The 25,132-nt window shown below is 41.7% G+C and overlaps 1 protein-coding gene across 9 annotated transcripts in view; it reads right to left on the bottom strand.

Moving 5' to 3' along the window:
* Positions 1 to 25,132, bottom strand: part of AFG1L (AFG1 like ATPase) — a 195,382-nt gene that overhangs the window by 114,515 nt on the left and 55,735 nt on the right. For 6 of the 9 annotated variants that reach the window (XM_070073732.2, XM_089333865.1, XM_089333862.1 and 3 more), the window contains 3 exons: positions 24,217 to 24,318; positions 21,759 to 21,889; positions 8,870 to 8,969 (listed from right to left, as the gene is read on the bottom strand). In XM_070073732.2, the coding sequence (XP_069929833.2) occupies positions 8,870 to 8,969; positions 21,759 to 21,889; positions 24,217 to 24,318 (333 nt within the window). The remainder of the gene's footprint in view (positions 1 to 8,869; positions 8,970 to 21,758; positions 21,890 to 24,216; positions 24,319 to 25,132) is intronic. The other 3 variants (XM_070073733.2, XM_089333866.1, XM_089333868.1) reach the window with 1 other exon arrangement.

Raw genomic sequence — 25,132 nt, forward strand, 5'->3', positions numbered from 1 at the left:
TTTCATAATTTTTGTTTATACTTTTTTTTTGCCATTTTCTAACTTTTACTCTAAGAACTATCTTTCAAAAGTAAAAGAAAGAAAAAAAAAGGAACTATCTTTTCCTGAGTCTTGTCTTCTCTAGTAATTTGAAAAAAAGCAGGTTTATTTTAAATTCTAAAACACTTGATTGTATATGTCCCTAGTTATAAGTGTCACAAATGATGTCACTCAATATCTATAAACTTTCCCCAGCAAAGGAAACAAAATTACTGTTTATACTCAACACACTACTTTGATCATTTTTCATCTTTTCAAACACTGTCTTCATAAGTTCACATGCAGTTCTCTTTCCTCCTGGGAATTTACACATTTTTACCATTATTCTCTTCTTGTAATCTGTCAGAGCTTCTTAAGTTAGCTTTCCTACTACATTGCTTTCTTGTTTTTATATATTTTTTAAAGATTTATCTATTTATTTGAAAGTCAGAGTCTGAGAGAGAGGAGAGGTAGAGAGAGAGAGAGAGGTCTTTCATCCGCTGGTTCACTCCCCAATTGGTCACAATGGCCGGAGCTGTGCCAATCCAAAGGTAGGAGCCAGAAACTTCTTCCAGGTCCCCCACATGGGTGCAGGAGCCCAAGGACTTGGACCATCTTGTACTGCTTTCCCAGCCATAGCAGAGAGCTGGAGCAGCCGGGTCTGGAACCGGCACCTATGTGGGATACTGGCACTTCAGGCCAGGGCGTTAACCTGCTGTGCAACAGTGCCAGCCCTACATTGCTTTCTTTTCCATAGATTGAGTGCTATAGTTCAGTGCATTTAGATGATTTAATTTTACTTAGTTTAATCACTTCTGATTTCATTTACCTTTCTTTCAGTTCAGTTGATTTCTCAGTACACAACTTTTCAGTGTAATCTGTTCTCTTCTCCTTGCTTAGATCTTCTATGTCACAGAGTCTATATTTTCTTACTTTTAAACATATACAAAATAGAAATTTCATAAAACATACTTCTATTTGCTCTGGTAGATGTTATTCTTCTACCTTTTAATAATCATATTTAATCTTCAGTATCTTTTACATTCCCAAATTAGGTATTTCCAGTTTATTTAATCTTGGCCAAGGAGTGCTACGCCTAATCCTGACTCATTCCTAGAATCATGATACATGGTTTTGAATTGGTTCCATCACTATCTACCTACTTGTTGTCATATCTTTCTGTCTGTACTTTAGGTCAATATCAAAAAATGATAACTGTCACCCTTGACTTATTTGTCATTATAGTAGTAAGGCTTTCATAGTTTCTCCATTTGGTATCATTCTGACATGAGGTACATGTATAATTTCCCATATTAAGGAATTATCCATCTACTTATACTTTAATAATTCTGTTAAGAAAAGATGTTGGGGAACAGGTAGTCAGCCTAGTGGTTAAGATGCCCACATCCCACGTCAGAGTGCCTGGATCTGATTCTGAGCTCTGGTTCCTGCTTCCAGCTTCTCAACAGTGCACACTCTAGTGACGGCTGAAGGAACTGCGTTCCTGCCACTCACACGGGAGACCTAGATTGAATCCCAGCTCCTTGCTCCAGCACCAGGCCAGCCCTGGCCATTGCAGGTACCTGGGGAAAAGACGAGTGGATGGGAACACCTGCTCACTGTCTCTTGCTCTTGCACTCACTCTCTGTCTCTCTGTGTGTCTACCTCTCAAATAAACAAAAAATAGCAAGTTAAAAGAAGAAAGGATGTTGAATTTTTCCAAATGCTTATTTAGTCTTTAGGGTGATGACCACTGAATTTTTCCACCTAGAACTACTAAAATGATAAATTACATTCATGTATGTATATGTGCACACATGCACATATAACTGCTAGCCAACTTTCTAGTGATATCTGGTCTTCTATTAATAATGGATATCTGACCCAAGTAGGAATCACATTGTTGCCTGACAATATGCAGAAAACAGAATTATTCTTGACATTCTAATGCTACCTAATACATTTTCATTATAATAAACAGTAAATAACCAGAAACTCTAAAGCTCACTTTTCTCTCAGTTTTAGATTCAGTTAACAAGAGCCTTTCTCTTTAGTATTTTGTGTTAGATTGTCAAAGAAATAGTATTTCAATTATATAGTCTATTTCCCCATAAAATGTTTAACTATTAATTTTATTTCATAATGTTACAAAGTTTATCTGACTCTTGTTAATAATTTGTTGTCAGAGTCTCCATGTAATTAAATTTTGCTATATTATTTTACTCTTCTGGAATATCATGAAATTAACAAAATTTTATTTAAAAGCCTAAAACTAAGAATCATGTATGTGAGATTTTTTTTTTTTTTTGACAGGCAGAGTGGACAGTGAGAGAGAGAGAGACTGAGAGAAAGGTCTTCCTTTGCCGTTGGTTCACCCTCCAATGGCCGCCGCGGCCAGCGCGCTGCGGCCGGCGCACCGCGCTGATCCGATGGCAGGAGCCAGGAGCCAGGTGCTTTTCCTGGTCTCCCATGGGGTGCAGGGCCCAAGCACCTGGGCCATCCTCCACTGCACTCCCTGGCCACAGCAGCGGGCTGGCCTGGAAGAGGGGCAACCGGGACAGAATCCGGCGCCCCGACCGGGACTAGAACCTGGTGTGCCGGCGCCGCTAGGCGGAGGATTAGCCTAGTGAGCCACGGCGCCGGCCTGTATGTGAGATTTTAAATTGTGGATTTTTGTTTCTGGTTATTCTAATGACCTGAAATTACAATTTTGAAAAATAAAAACATGTTAAGGCCGGTGTTGTGGCACAACGGGGTAGGCTGCCGCTCATCATGCCATCATCTCATATCAGAGCACTGATTCGGTCCCAGCTGCTCCACTTCCAATCCAGCTCCCTGCTAAAGTGCCTGGCAAGGCAGTAGATCATGGCCCAAGCGCTTGGGCCCTGTCCCCCAGGTGGGAAACCTGGATGGAGTTCCTGGTTCCTGGCTTTAGCCTGGCCCAGCCCCAGCTGCTGGCAGCTATTTGGAGAGTAAAATAGCAGGTGTCTCTCCTTTCTCTGTCACTCTGTCTTTCAAATAAAATAAAATAAAACTTTTAAAAAGCCATTGTCAGGGCTGGTGTGGTGCAACAAGTTAAGCCGCTACTTATCATGCCAGCATCCCGTATAAGTGCCAGATCAAGTCCTGGCTGCTTTACTTCAGATCCAACTCCCTGCTATGGCCCCTGGGAAAGCAGCAGAAAATGGTCCAAGTGCTTAGGCCCCTGTCATCCATATGAAAGATCCAGATAGGGTTCCAGATTCCTGGCTTCAACTGCCCAGCCCTGGCCATTGCAGCCATTTGTAGAATGAACCAATGGATGGAAAATCTGTGTCTCTATAACTCTGCCTTTCAAATAAATTAAATAATCAATAAAAAATCATGTCTACTTTTATAAAGGCATTAAAGAATGACAAAATTACTGGGTGAATCATCATTTACTTGAAGTTTCATAAAAAGAAATTAAATACCAACTCCCTCTGTATATTTTACTGAAACTATTCTAGAAATTTCCTATTCCTATGGATCTGATGCAGGATTCTGTCTGCTTCAGGTTCAAAAACCTTAAGCAGATTATCCCATTAGACATAAAATAGCATCCACTACAGGACACTGGAAATGTTGTCTAAAATATACTACAAATAAATAAATGCATTTTCATGGAAGTAAGAAACATCCCTAGGGACCAAAAAATAAATAGGAAGCTACAGATGCAGGTGGCAATCAGCAGCTGACACTCAGTTTGGGGTTCTAACAGCACTTGGTATGCAGAGGGCAAGACCCCAGATCCAGGCAAGGCAGCACCTGGCAGTCAAGACCAGTGACAACAGTGACTTACAGGCAGGCAGTCTTTGGACCTTATCCCCTCCAGCCCTCAAGGGTCGCTTCCCTTTGTTTCCCAACCACTCCACTCCATAGCTATTCACTCTCAAGGATTCTGCATTCTGGAATTTTTACTTGACTAACAATTATCTTCTATTAAAAGTAATGGTTGGTTATTAAATGCTCCACATCCTTTCATGTTAACTTTATAATTAACTTGTCTATGAATTAGCAAGTTGTTAGCTAGTAAAAGATTAGGGTGTGGTTAGAACCCCCGCCACCGCCACCACCACCAATAACCCTTTCTTTCCCAGGAAAGTGATGTTCTAGAAACGAAAGGAATAGGATGAATGAAGCAGAAAAAAATTAACAGAGAGGCCAAAGAATAAATGAAAAGAAAAAAAAATCCCTGTTCCCCTTGATGAGCCAGACTCCTAACCTCTGGAGTTTCCTGTCCTTCACTGACAAGCACACCATCTACCCAGATGGCCAAACCAGAGATTTACATCCTGCCCTATCCCTTTTCCTCAAGTGCTACCCATTTCACCCCCTAAACCTCTTTCAAACCTATCCTCCCTCCATATCCATTGCCATCCCCTTCACCAGCATTTCTTAATTTCAGCACTATTGGCAGCATTATTTGGTAGGGGTTGGGTAGCCCTGTACCATATAAGACATTTGGAAACACCTCTAACCTCTATATCCTAGATGTCACAGGGGCCCCCAATTCCCAAGTGAACCATGAAAAATATCTCAGATATTGACAAATGGCCCTTGGTGAGCACCACAGCCCCAGCCCCCCTGATCCCGCCCTCCTCCTGCTGGGCAGCACTTCCTTGTATCAAGCGGACTTCACTTCTTGGCTAATATGCTGCAAGAGCTGCCTCCACCAGATGATTGTACCCCGCGCAGTAACCCACCCTCCACGCTGCAGCCCCAGCCACGTTCCTAACTGCCATCTGGTCAATCCCTGCTTAAGGTAAGCTACAGTGGTTTACAGGCCATTTCTCTTCGAATAAGATCCAAGATGTCTATTATTGCTTTGGAAGGTCCAACTGTTAACTCTCCGGATACATTTTGTTCACCACTGCCTCCTGCCTCCCCTTCTTTCTCCAGCCCAGCCACACAAGCTAACTTTTCAGTCCCTGAAATGGGCCATTCTCTCTCTAACCACTCTGGTTTGCTGCAATCCTTTGCCAGAAACATTCTCCCCATGCTTTGCAGCAGTCTGAGAGTAAGCAAAGAAATTATCTTGAGTGCTTTGGAACACTCTGTGACCTAAAAAAAAAAAAAAAAAAAAAAAAAAAGTTGGATGTATTTTGATGGTTGAAAAGAGGACGCTCTTTATAGGAGACAGAGACACAAAGATTAGTGACAATCAACAAAAAGAGAAGATACAGGACAGTGTGTTAAGAGAGTCATAAATTTCATATTCTAGGGTCTGTTCTATCACTCACAGTTCCTGTGATCAGTTTTTAATTTAGGTACCATGAAATTCCTTTTTGGGGGAGAATGTATAACTCTGAGTTGTTTTTTTTTTTTTTTTTTTGACAGGCAGAGTGGACAGTGAGAGAGAGACAGAGAGAAAGGTCTTCCTTTGCCGTTGGTTCACTCTCCAATGGCCGCCGCTGCAGCCGGCGCACCGCGCTGATCCGATGGCAGGAGCCAGGAGCCAGGTGCTTTTCCTGGTCTCCCATGGGGTGCAGGGCCCAAGCACCTGGGCCATCCTCCACTGCACTCCCTGGCCATAGCAGAGAGCTGGCCTGGAAGAGGGGCAACCGGGACAGAATCCGGTGCCCCGACCGGGACTAGAACCCGGTGTGCCGGCGCCGCAAGGTGGAGGATTAGCCTATTGAGCCACGGCGCCGGCTAACTCTGAGTTTTAACACATACAAACACCACCACAATCAGGGTATAGAACAGCTTGATCACCCCCAAGAAATTCTCTCCTTCTGTCCCTTGGGAGTCAAACCCTTCCCCGCCCCAGCCCCTGGAAACCATTGAGCCATTCTTTGTCCAACTGTCCTGCCTTTTCCTGAGGTCCATACTTAATCTCTGAGTCTTTCCTTCACTCATGAGATTATATATATGTTCTCTATTTATTATGTTTATATGTTTATATGTATTTATATGTATTTATTATATTTGATAAATCTATGCCATCTTCTTTATATTACAATATTAACTTGCTTATGATGATTGTTCACCTGCTGCAGTAAGAAACCTGGTATCTGACAAGCACCCTTCTGAAGTTTATATTGAGGACCAATGTCCAACTTTTTAAATTCTGCATCTTGCACTTCCAATCTTCTCCTGAAGGCTGGCTCTAGTTCTAAATGCTCCCTGAGTAGACTGGTAATTTTGTTCATTCCTTTATAGCTATGAGCTCTAAAATGTCCCTTAAACTCTCCAAGACCTTGTCCTTCCTCAGTTTACCACGCTGTAGTATCCTAAAAAGCCAACTGTGATTTTCCTTTCAGCAGTCTTCACTAGGGGCACCGAAATTGCTGTGACACCTTGCTATTTATGACATTGCCCCCGATTGCCTACAGGTAATGCTGACGACAGTGTTAATCGACATGCCGTCTACAGTAGAGGTCAGGTTCTCTTCTACCTTCACAGAGGATCTAATATTAAGAAGCTCACTGCCTTGGCTCACAGAGGTGCTAACACAGGTAAATCACAAGAATACTGTATATAACACTATATAGATTTAATAAGTACACCTGACAAAATCACTCGAAATTCTCTTGTAGCATAATACATAAGCGCTAGCTGTAATTGTTTAAATAACTGGTTCCAAAAAGTGTTGATTAAGTAATTGACATCTCCCTAAAATAAGGCCTCCGGTGGTATGCTACAGGTCATTAAACTAAGGTTTCTCCTATTTATACATTTTAATTAATGAATGGTTGAAGATAGAGAAATACTATTAACAAATTTATAAACATCATAGATATTTGGGAGGATCAAAAAATTATGTTGGAATCATATTTCCAAAAGATTTCCTGAACAGGCATTTGGCTCAGCTGTTAAGCCATCATTTAGGATACCTGCATGCCATGTAAGAGTGCCTGGGTTCATGTCCCTACTCCACTCGCCACTCCAGCTTCCTGCTGATGTGCACCTTGGGAGACAGTAGGTGATGGCTCAAGTGCCTGGGTCCCTGCAGCCCACACAGGAAACCAGGATTGAGTTCCCAGTTCCTGGCTTTGGCCTGGCCCAGCTCCAGGTGTTGTATATACTTGGGGAGTAAACCAGTGGATGGGAGATCTCTTTCAGTCCCTCTCTTCCTCTCTGCCCCTCTGCTTTTCAAATAAAATTAACTAGCTTCTAAAATATTTCAACATCAGTTAAATGGAGCAAAACAAACTAATAGGCTGAAATATAATGGGGAGAAAAAGAAATCACTGCACAAACACAGAATGAGACAGCTAGTGTGACGCAGCTGACCTGGTAAGATCTGGTGTGTTAGTAATTATAAATTCAAAATAAGTCATCAACATGGCATAACTTATTTGGAAAAAAAAAGCTCGCACTGTTACACTGTTCTTTTCAGGCTCACCAATGAATGCCACGCTACAAGCTCCAGTGGTCAACGCTCAACCTCATTTCCACCTGGTGACAGTGTTTAACAAGGCTGTCATCCATTCCTCCCACCTCACTTTGCCTTTCTTCACCTGATACTCTCTTGGCTCCCCTACCTCACCAGCTGAATTCTTGAGCTTCCTTTAGGACTGGTGACTCCCAAATTTGTATCTCCAAAACCAAAATCTTTCCAATGAAGTCCAGCCTCTTATAGAGATCTGCCTCATCATCATAGAAACCTCCCAATCCCAAACCATGTTTCCTGTAGCCTTCCACATCTCAGCAAACAGCAATTCCAAAACTTCTGTGTCATTCTTGATCTTCCTCTCTTTTTCACACTGTATATCCATCCCATTAGTAAACCCTGTTGACTCTGCCTACAAATATATATCTGAAATCAGGTCCCCTCTGTGCATTTCATTGTTCTGTCGCCTGTCTTCAGGATTGTTGCAAGTCACCCACATGGTCTCCTTACTGCCAACCTGGAAACCTCATCCCCACAGTCACTCTGCACACTGCAACCAGAAAGATCCTTCTCAAAACATGCATTCATTCCGAGTCCAAAAACCACATCTGAGAACAGAAGGGAGAATAATTGCTGCCCTCATGAAGCCTTTGCATTCTAGAAGGGAACAGATGATAAGCCATGAATACAACAAATAATCGAGTAATACAGTGGATCCATAAGTGCATTGGGGAAAATTCAGAGCAGGTTAAAGGCAGCTGGTACCAGGACAGAAGGATTCGTGTTGTGGATTCAAACAGGGAGGCAAGTCTCCACTTCACTGGCCAAGAAAATTTTGAGCAGAGACTTGGAGAAGGTAAGGTGTTGGCCATGCAGCCCTCTGCAGGGAGAGCATTCCAGGCAGAAAGGTGTTAAAAGGGAGTCTCTCATAAAACATTCTTTTTTGATTCCCTAGTCTGCTAACTTACCACATGATGAGCTGAATGATATAAGATTTTAAACTTGTTGCTTTTGTCTAAATGTTACTTGCATTTTAATTCTTAAATACTTTCCTAATAGGCTACAAGTGCTTTTTCAGAAAAGATAAATTAAGTGAAGTATTAGAAACTACTCATGCAAGTGAGCTGTAAGTATTTTTCTAAAATTTAATTAAGAGTTTCATCTTTCATTCCATTGAATTTCTTTTGTGGTCTATAAAAAGCCATTTGGAAGGGCTGTATTTTTTGATATGCATATTTGACATTTAATAGTGAGAAAAAAAAAGCAAGTAAGTGCATCAAACATGGGAGATCAACTGGATTACCTTGCTAAGAATACAAACATTTTTAAAATACGAATAGTAACTGATTTTTCAGATTTTGTCAGTTATACAACTAATGATGAACAAAGTCATCAGATTTATTAACACAACAAAATTAGTACAAAATTATGGATTGTTCAAAGCTTGTTAGTTTCCACCTAATTGGATGAGGCCAGCCCGATGTCTGTTTTTACCTTCCGGTGGTCTGTTGGATGTTGCCACAACGACGACCCCGTTTTTGAACAGATTTTCAAAAAGCTGTTTCAGAATCATGGCATCAGCAATGTCAGTGACCTATGGACAACAACACATTTGTTTTACTTGAATTTCACTTCTGCTCTAACAAATTTGCTAATGGCTCAGCTTTTTATTTTTTTTTTAAGATGGGAGTGAATTCCAAGAGAAAAATTCTAATTATCATCATGAAGAAAAGAGTAGATAATTAAAAACATGAAAGACTGTATGACAGTCTTTTAAACTTGACTTCGTTTTTTGCAAGCCCACCATTTCTGCACAAATCATCAAATGGCTCTATGTTAACTTCTTTAATAGAACCACAGGTGGAAGGCATAGATAATGGTTCTGAACATTTAGGAAACCTAACTAATTAGAACTAATATGACCAGATCCCTCCTCTTACTGCCACTCACAGCTCCCCACCCCCCATCAAAAAAGAGAGAGAGAGAGAAAGAAAAAGTTGGGGGGATAATAAAATACGCAGGCTATTTGTGATTTCAAACACCTTTCTGGCAAAGGTCCCTGAAAGGTGACTTCAAATGGTTATGGGACTTCAGAAATAAGGACAAGTAGCCAGTGAGACATAATCAGCTGCTGTTGAAAATAGAATGATATGACATAGATACTATTGTGCAATTGTTGCACAAAACAATTCAACAGATGGCCCATCACAAAAATAAGCAATTTCATTGTTCTTTTTAAGTGCCTTCTATTACTGTCCATGAATAATCAAAAGGCACTGCAGTCACTTCCAGCACAGCCAGCCTCTGCTAACCTTCGCAAACACAAATACTCCTTCCACCAAGAAAGAGAGAAATCCAACCTCGCCAGAACGGTTAAGACAGTGCTTTAAAAAAATAACGTCTCACGGACCGAGGAAAGCATGATTGCAAGTAAAACCCCTCCAAGTTAGGTTACAGAGGAACATAACGATGGCTCTTTTCTAAAATTCTTTTTAAAATTCATAATTAAAAAAGTAAGCTTACTGATATTTTTTTGAAGCAGCTTTTAAAATTCACAACGAAATAACAGCCATTAAGGAGGAAGGAAACTGACTTCCAAAACAAATGCACAGTGAAGCCTGATATTAATCATTGCAACTTCTCCTAAGCAGTTAATAACACGGGTTTCAGTGACTACTAGTAAAAAAATGTTCTGGTTTTTCTTTACTAGCACATTTCAAATAACCTCTGTAAAGCTTGCTTAAATATATTCACAAAATATATCACACTGTTATTTTCAGACCATATTAGAGAACATGGAAACTCATGGGATTCTTTCAATTAGATCAAGATACTAAGTTACCAGCTAACTGGTTATGAAACAATTGGTGGATTGCACAGGTTTAAGTTGCTTTTCTCCTTACTGTTGATATCTTACTTAAAAGTTTAATTTTTCTCACCTGAACAAACCAAACCATGAAATGGGACTGTATTTTTTAATTTTTTTTTTTTTTTCTGTCTCAGGCTATACCTTGAAAACATTAACCAAGACACGACTGAAAATTCCTTACACTAAAGCAACTTCAGGAACTTCCACAGTGGTGATTAAAACAAATAGAAAGTGGTATTGATGTTATCTCATTTGGAGACTAAGAGCACTGTCAAATTTCGCTTCTGCCAAAAAAAAAAAAAAAAAAAAAAAAAAACATGCTCACAGAGCTGGTCCTTTTCAAATGCATAAACACCAGTGGCATTTCTGATGAGAGGACAGAACAAGCTCACAAATTTTGGTAACAAGTACACTTTGACATTGGAGTCCCAGTACTTTGAGTTTTTGAAAGAACCATGTCAATGAAAGGTTATCTGATTCCAGCGCATAGAAACGATCACTTGACTTTAGCATGAATGGTTCTGAAAAAATTAAAAACAGCTTTTGTACCCGAAGGTTCAGAAAACTGAAGGCCCATGTAACTCCCGACACAGCGTAAAGGTTTAAAGCTGGAAACCGAAGAAAGCAAACGGGAAAGGCTTGCGGTTGAGTTATACTTGTTGTTTTTATATTGCAGAATGGTTTTGCCTGATCAGAGTAAATTAACTCGGAGAAGCTATGACTCATTAATAAAGCAAGAGTCACTTGGGGTAGCCGGGTGCCAACGTATCCTCTTTTGATCTCAGCCCAGCACTTGTTGGGCTTTGCTGGGGAACAGTAATTTTACAGTACAAGTGAACAGAAGACAATTGGCTACACATTCTTGGAGAGGCGGCTTTTTCAGCACCCAGCATTTCATTACCCAGGGGAACAAAAAGAAGGCTACAGATTACCAATAAGGGTAGTCCGCTAATACAGAGAGTGGAGACATTTCATTAGCATTAAAGAGAAAAGATTTTTTTATGACCTAGAGTTGCTTTCCATTATGACTCACTTAAGTAAAAAGAAAAAAAAAAAAAGCCTAATGGTTAATTTACATGTGTAAGTGCTTGAGTCTCAGTCATCCTGATTGGTACAGGGCCTGTAATGAGTGACAAACATAAGCATGCATTATCAGTAATTAGTATTAGCACAAAAATAAGCACCTATTTTTTATTAGCAGTTTTTAATAGCTTTTCTGCTCTATAAAAATGGCTAAAACTATTTTTTAAATGATATTGCTAGCTTACAGAGGAGAATTTTGCATGATACTATGTTCATCAGAATTCTTTTTTTTTCTTTCTATTTTTGGCAGGGGAGGAGGGAGGGAGGCCATATTAGTAAAACATTGAGTTAGTGTCCCTAAAGAGAGACATGAAGAAATGACATTTGGGAAAAATGTTTCCTTCAGTACTCGGATGTCTTCAGCCTACCAAATGGCTTAACAGGTAATCCACACATTCAAAGAGCATATAGTTAAGATCCTAGAAAACTTTTATTTCAGCAGCTAAAACACATAAAAAACCAACCTATCTAGACACATTTCACAATGAAAATAAAAACAGCATATGTGATACCACAGGTAAAACTGTAATACCATCCGTGCAATAGCAAAGACAATCGAGCTAGTGAAGAATACATTTTGCAAACGTCATCTGAATGTCCCCAAAGCAGAATCTTAAAAATCCCTCAAATTCGAGCACACACAAGAGAAAAAGTATATCCTTGTATTTAAGTAGCAATAATTCCCATTCAACTTCCTAGTAAAATAAATATTATATTAATTAATATCACCTAAAGGCCAACAATAATTAGCTAAAAACACTACTAGTATGATTCAATTTTCATAGTGAAGTGGTGATCGTAGATGTACTGTTGTTAAAAATAAAGTGCCTAAAATATTATTTCCTCATAAATCAGCAAGTATTGTACGGGGCAATAGGCTTAAGGATAATTTTTTTGGTTTTTATTCCAAGGAAATCATGTAGCAGAGCTGTTACCAGTAAGTAAAAGCATTGACACTAGATTTAAATTGTTAGTTACTGTGTGACTTTGGTAAATCACTTAACCACTCTGATGCTCAATTTCCTCATCAATATAATGAAAGCTGTAATAATACACGCCTTGCAAAACTGTTACAAGACATATAGTAAATTCTCAAGAAATGTTATCTGTAACCATTACCTATATATAGTATGTGTGCTGTTATAATTCATATTATTAATGGATAGAGTATAGCATTTTAGCAACAGATGGACTGATGCATAGTACTGTACTGTAGTTAAGAACATAGGCAAATAGAGTTTACTGAATAAACAGTAACTAATATTACGAAGCGTACATGGTAGATGGAATAGAAGCATCCCAATAAATAAATGGGCAACACTTCAGTTGATAAAAGATAGACTGAACTAGTAAATAATCAAACATGGGGGGAGGGGAGAAATGAACCACATAATTACTTACAGGAGCAAATTAAAATAATGAGATACTAATTTCCATCTATTAAGTTAAACAAAAATGTTCAGATAATTCAGGATGTTGATAGAAAAAATATCTGAGTTGATGATGTAATATGCCTTGGATTCTATAAACGCTTTTACCCGAGAAAGGCTTTTGAATACATGGGAAGGGGCCAGCATTGTGGTGCAGGGGGTAAAGCTATTACCTATGAAACAGTGACATCTCATATGGGCACCAGTTCTTGTCCTGGCTGCTCCACTTCCAATCCAGCTCCTTGCTAATGTGCCTGGGAAAGCAGCAGCAGATGACCCAAGTGCTGGGGTCCTTGCACCCACATGGGAGACCCAGATTGATTCCCAGCTCCTGGCTTTGGTCTGGGCCAGGCCCTGCTGTGGTGGGCATTTGGGGGACTGAACTAGCAGATGGGAGATATCTATCAAATAATTTTTAAATACAAAAATAATTTTAAAAATAATAAACACAATATATGTTAAAAGGTGATGAATGTTACAAGAAAAAAAGGGCACTGGGGCACTGGGAGTGTGAAGGTGAATACAAAGTGCAGTTTCGGGCACAGTTTTAGGATAGGCCTTGTTAGGGAGGAGGTAATGGAATGAGGGTCTGCAGAGTGAGAGTGACTCTAGTGGATCTGTGGGGCTCTAATAAGAAGGACACAGCAAGGTCACTGCTAGGCATCACTAGTAGAACACCACACCCAACTGGCTCAAGCCTGTGGCCAGAGACAGGAACTCTGAGGCAGGAACTCTAATCTCCTGCCTAGCAGATGGGCTCCCTGCTATTGCTGCAGCTTTAAACGGACCATTCAGGCACTTGTCCATCAGTACAGTGACACAATCCTATTCTCCCATATAAATAGACCATTTTTCTCAGAACATGTATTCTCCACAAACTTTTTGAAGACCCCAGGTAGGCATGGGTTTAAAAAAAAAAAAAACCCTTTTGCACCAAAATAAACTCTTTTCCTAGAAACTGACCGAGCTCCTATCCCTAGTTCACTCCTCAAATACTCAGAGCTGGGCTGGGAGGAAGCTAGGCTCTGGGGACTTAATCCAGGCCTCCCATGTGGGTGGCAGGAACGTAACGACTTGAGCCATCACTGCTATCTCATGGAGTCTGCATCAGCAGGAAGCTGGAACGGGGAGCAAGAGTGGGAATCGAACTCAGGCCCTCTGATATGATATGTTAAGTGCCTTAACCTCCAGGCGAGATTCCCACCCCTAAACTTATCTAATTACACTTGCCATGAACTTGTTGATGTACCCTCACACATACTACTTACCTGCCACACTCACTCCCTCTCTGTCTAGCTCTTCATTCCTGCCCCCAACTCACTGAATTCCTTCTGCTTGCAATCTTTTAAGCAACAAATCTTTGAACTGACTTTCTATTGTGGTGATGTATTAAGCTTCCACCTTCCACCTGATGAGCCAGGGGCTATCCCAAGCCAGGTTTTCTCTGGGATAAAGGGAAGAACACATGATCAGGCCCCCAGCACCAGAGCCATGGTCAGACAGAACAGACTAGATGTGCACCAGACGAGAGTCACAAGGACATCTGGCACTTTACACAAGTTTCCCATTGGAGCCCCCCACTCCTACTATCCCCCAATCCTCCGCTCCGGTCATGACCAGAAAACAGGCATTAGACCCCTACCAGTAAAGAAGTACTCTGTGAAAGACACACTGGAGGTTCTGGTTGCCATGGTACTAGATCCCCAAAGTGGCTGGGAACTCTCAAAACAGGGATAGACTACTCTGTGCAGAAGAACTGACCAGTGCAAGGCTCTGCTTCTTTGCTCAAAATGGTGTGATTACTGGAGATTACGGTGCCAGGACAGTAACATTTGGGGGTATCTTTTTATCCTCTAGAATTTTAGAGCAGGGGAAGAAGTAGAGATTCAGACCATGATTACCCAGTTGTGGTGTACTGGAGAACAGAGGGGGTTTGGTGCTGTGGCGCAGCAGGTTAAGCCGTCACCTGCAATGCCAGCATCCCGTATGGGCGCTTGTTTGAGTCTTGACTGCTCCACTTCTGATCCAGCTTCCTCCTGGTGGCCTGGGAAAGTAGTGGAAAGTCCTTGGGCCTCCACATACACGGAAAAGACCAGATGGAGTTCCTGGCTTTGGCTTGCTCCAGCCTGGGCCATTGTGGCCATTTAGGGAGTGAACCAGTAGATGGAAGATCTCTTTCTGTTTCTCCCTCTGTGTGTGTGTGTGACTCTGCATTTCAAATAAAATAAATCTTAAATAAATAGTAGACGACAGATCAGAATATTCGAAGTAGGAAACCCAGGCTCTGCCCAGAGACTGCCCCTTCCCTTAGGGGACATGCTCTTGCCGTGGCACCCTTGCATCCCCTTGTTCTCATCATCATCACATATATGTAGAAATTGGCCTTTTGTTGCATGCAATGGTGAGCTCCAAGATTCAAGTTTGGAACTGTAGGGGAAACTAAAAGAGTAAGACTATTAAGGTTTTTCATTCTAGGATCTTCATGCCAACCTTGCTCAGGGGAAGAGGGTCTCCCATGTTGTTCCCTCCAACATTCTAGAATGCTACACCAAAATTTGGGGTCCCATAAAATCAGTAGATTTGTATCTGGCCTTGCTTTATCATTTCAGCACGTGAGAGGCCTGCTAGGAAATACATACTTGGTATAACACCCAACTATTTACTGGGGCTCTCTAATCTAGGAAGAAAATAGGATTGGGAACAGTGGAGTGAATCTGAATGTGTAGAAGTTAAGGTCAAAGAGGAAGCAGGAGGGTTTGAATGAAAGAAATTATCTTATCTTTTTAAAAGATTTATTTATTTATTTCAAAGTCAGAGTTACACAGAGAGAGAGAGGCAGAGGCAGAGAGAGAGAGGTCTTCCATCAGCTGGTTCACTCCCCAGCTGGCTACAATGGCCAGAACTGTGCCAATCTGAAGCCAGGAGCCAGGAGCTTCTTCCAGGTCTCCCATGCAGGTGCAGGGGCCCAAGGACTTGGGTCATCTTCTACTGCTTTCCCAGGCCATAGCAGAGAGCTGGATCGGAAAAGGAGCAGCCGGGTTTCAAACCGGCATCCAAATGGGATGCCGGCACTGCAGGCGGCAGCTTTACCCGCTACGCCACAGTGCCAGCCCTGATCCTACCTTTTATAGCAGTATTTCCTCCTTAGAGTACAAGCCTTTTCAAGTTGGAATTTCTGTTACCTGCAACCAAGAGCATTCTTAACTAGATACCTCATCTTTGTTCTTAAGCTTAAAATAATCAGTAATTCTCCTTCCATTGGAGGCAACAGATTGTATATTGTATATTGTATATTAAGGAAGGATTTTAAAAAAAAAGGAAGGAGACATTTCCTTATAGTAGTTCTTATCAAATGCTTATGCTGTCTTTACAGGTCAGAGGGAAGTCTCTCTTGACATGGAAATAGGAGCAAAGCATGAGTTGGACAGGTTCAATGTCATCAAGACACTGTTTACAAGAAACAGGCACAGCAGATCCAGCTCCATAAAGTGGCATCCTTGAGACCTCAGAATGGGAGCAGCACTGAGGGTACCTCATGGGAACCGGAGCTGGGGATTGGCTTGAGACTTGAGGTAGCTCTTTGGAACTCAGCAGCTGCCTAGGGAGCACCCTGGTACTCCCTCCCTTAAAGTGGTCCAGTTACTTTCCGTGTCTCTGTTCCTGTCTCACTACCAACTGGTAACTTCCTTCTGTGCCAGTTAGGTCAAATTCAGGAGAAACAGCACATGATAGGTCCATTCTCCAGGCCACACCACACAAGTCCAAAGTTGCTGACAAGTTGGTGGACTAGTTCCTTATAGATCAGATGTCTATGCATGGCCCATTTAGCTGTGGGAGAGAGAGGATCCTGTGATACGGAACAAAGCTCTTTAAGGCAACTGGATGGATGAATGAATGAATGAATGAACATCTAACCGAATCTGATGTGCAGGGGATAACAGACATACCTGTTTTCTCTCTTATCAAGCAACATCGTATGAGAGTTTGTTTCTCCTTGAACTCTCTTATTACTTGATATATATAATTTGAAAAATTCTTCTCATCGCCTGCATTATTTTTTGCATGATTGGCTAATTTGTAACATTAATATCCTGATAGTTGCTTTTTCTTCCCATCCATGTATCAACCTTCTAAAAATCTGAAGTCAGTGGAGAATGCCCAGAGGAACTAGACAGGTTTTCTTTCAGGCTTCACTGTCGGCACAGCAGCATGACTGTGGGGGCCCGAGGACTTGCATTTTTATGAGTCCATTCCTCAATTAAAGATTTTTTTAAATTTAAAGACAAATATAGAGCACAAAGAGAGCATGTTATGTACAATTTTTGAATATAAATATCCACTGTCCCTCTCACTGCATGTTGCTAAGTGATAATTCACATGTGTGGTATACTAATAATAATGGGCCTTGTAAATCTTTGGACCTTTCAGCTAATAAATATGTACTGCTGGCATGTTGGAAAAAAGACAACTATAATACAGATATAATATAGCTATAATATGTAGACAGCCTGGATTCACAACCAATAGGTTCATTTAGTTCCTTAAATTTTAGAAGAAATTAGATTAAAACATTTTCTGCAGCCCCTAAAAATATCAGGACCCCCAGCCGCTGTGCTGCTGTACCTTTCTCGCTCAGTGTCTCCTTCAGGATCACGTGCTTGGCACAGTCAAGTTTTTACAGCTGCTTTACCTTCCTAGACTTTCACTGAATGGCCCTCCTACCATAGGAGCATGCCAATCGTTTCTCTGAATGTTTAGAATTTCACATTTTTTAAATTAAGAGCAATGCTTTCAGGCATGGAAAGTCAAGACACGGTGGCAAAAAATGACCTACAAGAAAGATCTCTGTGAGTGAGACCCCGGTGGAAAGAAGGGGCCATTAAAGAAGGAGGTACCTTTCTCTGAAGGGAGGAGAGAACTTCCACTTTGATTATGGCCCAGTCCAAGTAATGTCAGAGTTTGTGGACTCAAGAGGCTTCCATAGCCTTGGCAGCTCATGACTAGAGCCTTGGGTGATCACTGACATCATAAATAAGAGTATCAATTGTTAAATCAACAACAGGAGTCCCTATGCACTTACTCCCCATGAAGGACCTCTGTCCTTAATGAGGTGTACTATGAGAATTAACTATAAAACTTGTTTTCAAACAGTACTTTATACTTTGTGTATCTGTGTGGGTGCAAACTGTTGAAATCTTTACTTAGTATAGGGTTGGCCTTCTGTATATAAAGTTAATTAAAAACAAATCTTAATGAAGAATGAAATGGGAGAGGAAGTAGGAGGTGAGACGGCATTGGGGGTGGGAGGGCAGAAATGGGGGGAAGAACTGCCATATTCCTAAAGCTGTACCTATGAAATTTGCATTCATTAAATAAAAGTTTTCTCAACGAAAAAAGGAATTATCAACCATTAAAAAAATTTTAAGAGTAATGTTTTTTATATGATACCTAGGAAACCACGATGCTTTTAGGTTCCTCATATATATGTGCAGATAAAATCATCATTTTATAGAATTGAATTAAGTAAGCATATAAAAACACATTGTAAACTATAAATCATTTTACAAAGGTTGACTATTAATATGTCTTTTTAAAAATTTTTACTTTCAATACCTTAATCAAAAATTTATACATTGAATAAACTTTAAGGGAACAAGGCATGTGTTTGGGCTATCGGTTAAGATGCCCACATCCCATATGGGAGTGCATGAGTTCAATATCCAGCTCTGGCTCCTGACTCTCACTAAAGCAGACCCAGGAGACAGTAGTAATGGCTCAAGTAATTGGGCTCCTCCTACCCATGTGGGAGACTAGGATTGAGTTCCTGGCTCCCAGGTTTAGCCCCAGCCCAAGTCCATTGCAAGCATTTGGGCAGTAAACCAACAGTTAAGAGCTCTCTCTCTCTCTCGACTTTTTTTTTTTTTTTTTTTTAAGATTTATTTATTTACTTGAAAGTCAGAGTTACACAGAGAGAGAGAGAGAGGTCTTCCATCCACTGCTTCACTCCCCAGTTGGCCGCAATGGCTGGAGCTACACCAATCCGAAGCCAGGAGCCAAGAGCTTTGCAGGGGCCAAGGACTTGGGCCATCTTCTACTGCTTTCCCAGGCCATAGCAGAGAGCTGGATTGGAAGTAGAGCAGCCAGGAGTCAAACTGGCACCCATATGGAATGCTGGCACTTCAGGCCAGGGCGTTAACCCACTGTGCCACAGCGCCGGCCCCTCTAGCCTCTGTCTTTTCACTACTCAAACTAAATTAATCCTGATAATTCCTTTTAATTTACAGATACCTTGGTTAAAAGGATAGTACTGGAAACTCAAAGAGAAATGGCCCTCACTGATTGATCCCTGGTTTTGTTCTTGAAAGTTAACTCAGTGCTATTTTAAAATGAGGCCTTTCTCTCTCTGCCGTACATTGGTGTGCTTACTATGCCACCTTAGGGTGTTGGGAGAGCATCTCTTCTTTTCCGCAAGCCTTTCCTTGGAAGACTTTTTTTCTTTTCTTGAAGGATTTATTTATTTATTTGAAAGGCAGAGTTACAGAGAGGGGGAGAGACAGAGAGGGATCTTCCATCTGTTGGTTCACTCCCCAAATGGCTATGATGGCCAGGAGCCTAGAACTCCATCTGGGTCTCCCAAGCACTTGGGCCCCTGCCAGTGCTTTCCCAGGTACATTACCAGGTAGCTGGATTGGAAGTGGAGCAGCAGCCAGGACATGAACTGCTCATATGGGATACTGGCATCTCAGGCAACATCTTTTTTTTTTTTTTTTTTTTTTTTTTTACAGGCAGAGTGGGCAGTGAGAGAGAGAGAGACAGAGAGGAAGGTCTTCCTTTGCCGTTGGTTCACCCTCCAATGGCTGCCGCGGCCGGCACGCTGCGACTAGCGCACCGCACTGATCCGATGGCAGGAGCCAGGTACTTCTCCTGGTCTCCCATGGGGTGCAGGGCCCAAGCACTTGGGCCATCCTCCACTGCACTCCCGGGCCACAGCAGAGAGCTGGCCTGGAAGAGGGGCAACCGGGACAGAATCCGGCGCCCCAACCGGGACTAGAACCTGGGGTGCTGGGGCCGCTAGACGGAGGATTAGTCTGTTGAGCCACGGCGCCGGCCTTGAGGCAACATCTTAACCTGCTGTTTCACAATGCTGGTTCCTTCTTGGAAGAGCTCTGTAGCTCTACAGTACAAAGAGCGAACACCAGGTCATCTTAATATGACTTAAGGGAGAAAGAAGCAAAGATCCAGATGGTTTAGGATAGCAGTATTCCTGGCGGAAATTTTTCTTTCTCTGTCATAAATGGAGACTTGCTAGCAATCTGTGCGCAGTTGCTAATGGAGACCCATCGTGTATGATAGAAATAAAAACATCCTAACCATATTCTCTTCCCATTAATTCAGGTTTTAAAATATAGAAGAATGCTGAATTGTGTGAATCACTTGTTCTTTTTATAGAATTTTAAAATACTAAAAAAAGGGCTGCCATTTGACCAAAGGCCACATCCTATACCATAGTGCTTAGGTTTGAGTCCAGCTCAGGTTCCAGACTCCAGCTTCCTGTTAATATATATCCATGGGAGGCCGGCGCCATGGCTCACTAGGCTAATCCTCCGGCTTGCGGCGCCAGCACACAGGGTTCTAGTCCCGGTTGGGGCGCTGGATTCTGTCCCAGTTGCCCCTCTTCCAGGCCAGCTCTCTGCTGTGGCCACGGAGTGCAGTGAAGGATGGCCCAAAGTGCTTGGGCCCTGCACCCCATGGGAGACCAGGAGAAGTACTTGGCTCCTGCCATCAGATCAGTGCGGTGCGCCAGCCGCAGCGTGCCGGCCGCGGCAGCCGTTGGAGGGTGAACCAACGGCAAAGGAAGACATTTCTCTCTGTCTCTCTCTCTCACTGTCCACTCTGCCTGTAAAAAAAAAAAAAAATTGGATATATATATATATATATATACACACACATCTCCATGGGAGGCAGCAGGTGATGGCTCAAGTGGTTGGGTCCCTGCCATCCACATAGGACCTGGATTGACTTTCTGGCTTGGCCTCAGCCCAGTCTCTGCCAGTGTGGGTATTTCCAGAGTAAACCAGAGGATGGGAGCTCTATCTTTGTCTCTCTCCCTCTGAGTGTGTGTGTGTGTGTGTGTGTGTGTGTGTGTCTGCCTTTTAAAAAAAATTGAACATCTTTAAAGATAATTTACAAACATTATATTATCTCCATGTTACAGGAGAAATATAGTCATCAATCAGAACTTGAGAGGTGGGCAAATTTTCCTACCAAAGACTGAACAGTAAATACTTCAGGCTTCACAAGTTACAAATGGTCTCTGTTTTATTTTCTTTTCTTTCTTTCAAGTACCTTTTAAGATATTAAAGGCCCTTCCTTTCTCACTAGACATACAAAAGCAGTTGAGCCTGGGGTTGGCACTGTGGCACAGAAGGTTAAAGCCCTGGCTTGCAGAGCTGGCATCCCATATGGGTACCGATTCGAATCCCAGCTGCTCCACTTCTGATCTAGCTCCCTGCAGATGCACCTGGGAAAGCAGTGGAAGATGGCCCAAGTGCTTGGGCCCTCGCACTCACGTAGGAGACCCAGAGGAAGCTCCTGGCTCTGGCTTCAGATTGGCTCAGCTCCAGCTGTTAAGCCACACGGGCCTGCACCCATGTGTGAGACCTGGAGAAAGCTCCTGGCTCCTGGCTCTGGATCGGCACAGCTCTGGCCATTGCAGCCAACTGGGGAGTGACCCAGTGGAGTGAAGCAGCAGATGGAAGACCACTCTCTCTGTCTCCACCTCTCTCTGTAACTCTTTCTTTTCAAATAAATAAAATAAATCTTAAAAAAAAAAAAAAAGCAGGTGAGACGGATGGGCCCCCTGCAGGCCCTGGCTTTGGACCTCTAGTAAAAGATAATGTGTCAAATACATTTACAAAACAAGAAAACAGGAGCAGAATTTGAATCTTCACAATTCACTCCACATCTCATTCTACATTTATGAGAGAAACTTTGACTTTACCTGAAATTCATCGAAACACAGGAGACAGGCTTCTTGGCTGATTTCTTCAGCTATGGGAGCAATTGGGTCATACGATTTAGCCATGAATCCTGGTTTCCTTTTTGGCAAGCTCTGTTTAAGGCGATGAATTCCTTGAATGCATGAAATTAAACACAGGCCAAATACTGTATTAATAGTATATATTAGACTACCATAACATAATTTTTAAATTTCTAAATGAAACTTCAGTGAGGATACAAAAATTAAGTTTAAATTCCGTGTATAAAAAAAAATTTGATTCCTGAAATTGCATTTTCTCTATGTGAAAATAACTTGTTCAGGTATTGTTGTATTATGTCTAAAGTTGTAAGGAAACCCCAAGGACATTCTATCTGCACTGTTCAATCATCTGGAGATGACAAAGCAGCAGACAGGTGACCAGACGGACGGACATGTGCTGAGGATGCAGGGATGGGAGCAGAGGATGTGATTCTGCCTAAGTACTACCTGTCTTGTCTAGCATATCCAATCAGAATGTCCCCTGGTCTCTAGCCTAATGCACTGAAGCCAGTCTTAATGTGTACACTAAATACCAAAAGTATCCGGAGAAGAAACACTGTTATGCATTGTACACATGGATCAAAACATTACACGGTGGGTGCCGGTTTGTGTCCTGGCTGCTCCTCTTCCAATCCAGCTTTCTGCTATGGGCTGGAAAATCAGTGGACGATGCCCCAAGTGCTTGGGCCCCCGCATCTATGTGTGAGACTTGGAGAAAGCTCCTGGCTCCTGGCTTCACATTGGCTTAGCTCCAGCCATGTGGGGAGTGAGCCAGTGGCTGGAAGACCATTCTCTCTGTCTCTTCCTCTCTGTAAGTCTACCTCTCAAATAAATAAAATCTTTTTTAAAAAAAATCATACAGGGCTGGCACTGTGGCGTAGTGGGTAAAGCTACCACCTTAAGTGCCAGCATCCCATATGTGGGCCAGTTGGAGTTCCAGCTGCTCCACTTCTGATCCAGCTCTCTGCTGTGGCCTGGGAAAGCTGTAGAAGATGGCCCAAGTCATTGGGCCCCTGCACCCTCATGGGAGACCTGGAAGAAGCTCCTGGCTCCTGGCTCTGGATCGGCACAGCTCTGGCCATTGCAGCCAACTGGGGAGCGACCCAGAGGATGGAAGACCTCTCTCTCTCTTCCTCTCCTCTTTCTCTGTGTAAATCTGAGTTTCAAACAAAGAAATCTTTAAAAAAAATCACACTGTAACCTCATGAATAGATACAATTATTATATGTCAATTAAAATGTTAATTTTTTAAAAAATTAGGAATGCTCCTATTCTGGGGAAGTTACAGTGTAGCTGATCGACAAATCATGCAAAATTGAAACAGCATGAGAATACTAGCAAAGGAACAAGACATATAAGATAGAACAAACTGAATGCTTCTGAGCTAAGGTAACACAGAGTCAAGGACCAGATGGTCTTGGTGTGACACCTCTCGGGCTCTGCACTCACGAGGCTGTGCCCTGACTTCCACGACCCTGGGATGCAGGAATGGCTCTACCACATTTGGAGTGGGTTCTAGGGTCTTAGAGGATACCTGAGTCCAAGATCTGGAGTCAGGTGCTGAAAGCTACTCACTCCAGGGCTAGTAGGTTCCCTCTGGTTCTAAATAGTTCTAAACAGCTTTCAAGGCTAAGTCTCGTTAGCCCAGGACACAAAACACCTGGTGGGGTTCAGGAATCTGAGGCAACAGAATCATTTGAGGAGTTCTAAACACAGTTGATTGGTCTTCAAAATCCTTTCTTCCAAACACAGCTGGTGGGTACAGTTTACTAGCCAAACTAGGTCAGAGGTCATATGTCAGCTTTGTTCCCAAAATGCATGGATAACGTGTGTAGCTGGACTGGGGTTCTGGTGCTGGCTCTGGACATTGACTTCAAGGTCTGCAGTTTTGGGGTGTATGTTGAAAATACCCAAAGCATCAGATGACAGAGACCTCAAAGGCCAGAGTCCCAGCAAGGGATCTTAGACTGTGACCTTGGAGTTATTTCCATACAACTCTCCGTTCTCCATGTTAGCCTGATACTAACATATGAACATGTAAACATATAAAAAGAGATACAGAAAAATAAGATACATAATTGTGAAAGGAATAACGGAGAGAAAGAAATAAAGGTCCCAATCAAGTATAACTTCTTGTAAGAGGTACATTTATAATGTTTTTTTAACTCAACACTTTAGAAATACAAAATACCTGATATTCATATAATACTTGGTTCTCTGACTTGGAAGTATTGAATTTGTCTTAAAAACCAACTCTGGTTGCATGACCACTTTAACATTAAAAAAAAAATGAAGCCAAATAAAATCTCACTTCAAGTACAAATCTAATCTTTTAAAGGTCACAGCTTCACTGAGTGAAGAAAGTTCCTTTATGGCTGTGGCCCACTGAAAAACCACTTCTTCCACTTTATTAACTTACTTTTGTGCACATCCAGCATGAAACCATGAAAATGGACCCGTTTTTTCCTCTTCATTTCCACATAAGCATAAAACATGTCCATCACCATTGTTTTTCCTGTACCTTAAAAATTAAGAATACTAATAAACACTATGTACTGATTGCACTAACAATTGTTCATTAGCTTTTTTTTTCTGATTTAAAAAAATTTATTTATTTTATTTGAAACTCAGAGAGAAAGGGAAAGACAGAGAGGGATCTTCCCTAAGGCACCAGCATTGTGGTGTAGCAGGTTAAGCCGCTGCTGTGTGGTTCCCTGGCATCGCATATGGGCACGGGTTTGAGTCCCATCTATTCCACTTCCGATCCAGTTCTCTGCTATGGCCTGGAAAAGCAGTAGAAGACGGCCCCAATGTTTGGGCCCCTGCGCCATTGTGGGAAACCTAAAAGAAGCTTCTGGCTCCTGGCTTCAGATCAGCCCAGCTCCTGCTATTGCAGCCACCTTGGGAGCGAACCAGCAGATTGAAGACCCTCTGTAACTCTGCCTCTCAAATAAATAAAAAAAATTTTTTAAAAAGAGGAATACAAATGAAAGAAACAACAGAAAAAATCAACGAAACCAGAAGCAGACTCTTTGAAAGCATAAAAAAAAATTGTTAAGACTCTTAGTTGAACTAAACAAGAAAAAGTAGGAAAAAAAATCAAACTGCCAATATCAGGAATAAAAGAGAGGGTATCAGAGTTCTTACAGATATTAAGACAAAATATTATTTTAAACAACTTTCTGTCAATAAATTCAACAGCTTAGGTAAAAGGGACAAACCCTTTGAAAGATACAACTTGCCAAAACTAAAATGAAAAGAAACAGAAAATTTAAATAACTACATTTATTTTAAAAATTGAATTTGCAATTAATAACCTTTCCACAGAGAAAATT

The sequence above is a fragment of the Oryctolagus cuniculus genome, chromosome 5 (assembly GCF_051225735.1).
Source record: "Oryctolagus cuniculus isolate XC-2025 breed Fujian yellow rabbit chromosome 5, ASM5122573v1, whole genome shotgun sequence".
Taxonomy (NCBI): Eukaryota; Metazoa; Chordata; class Mammalia; order Lagomorpha; family Leporidae; genus Oryctolagus; species Oryctolagus cuniculus.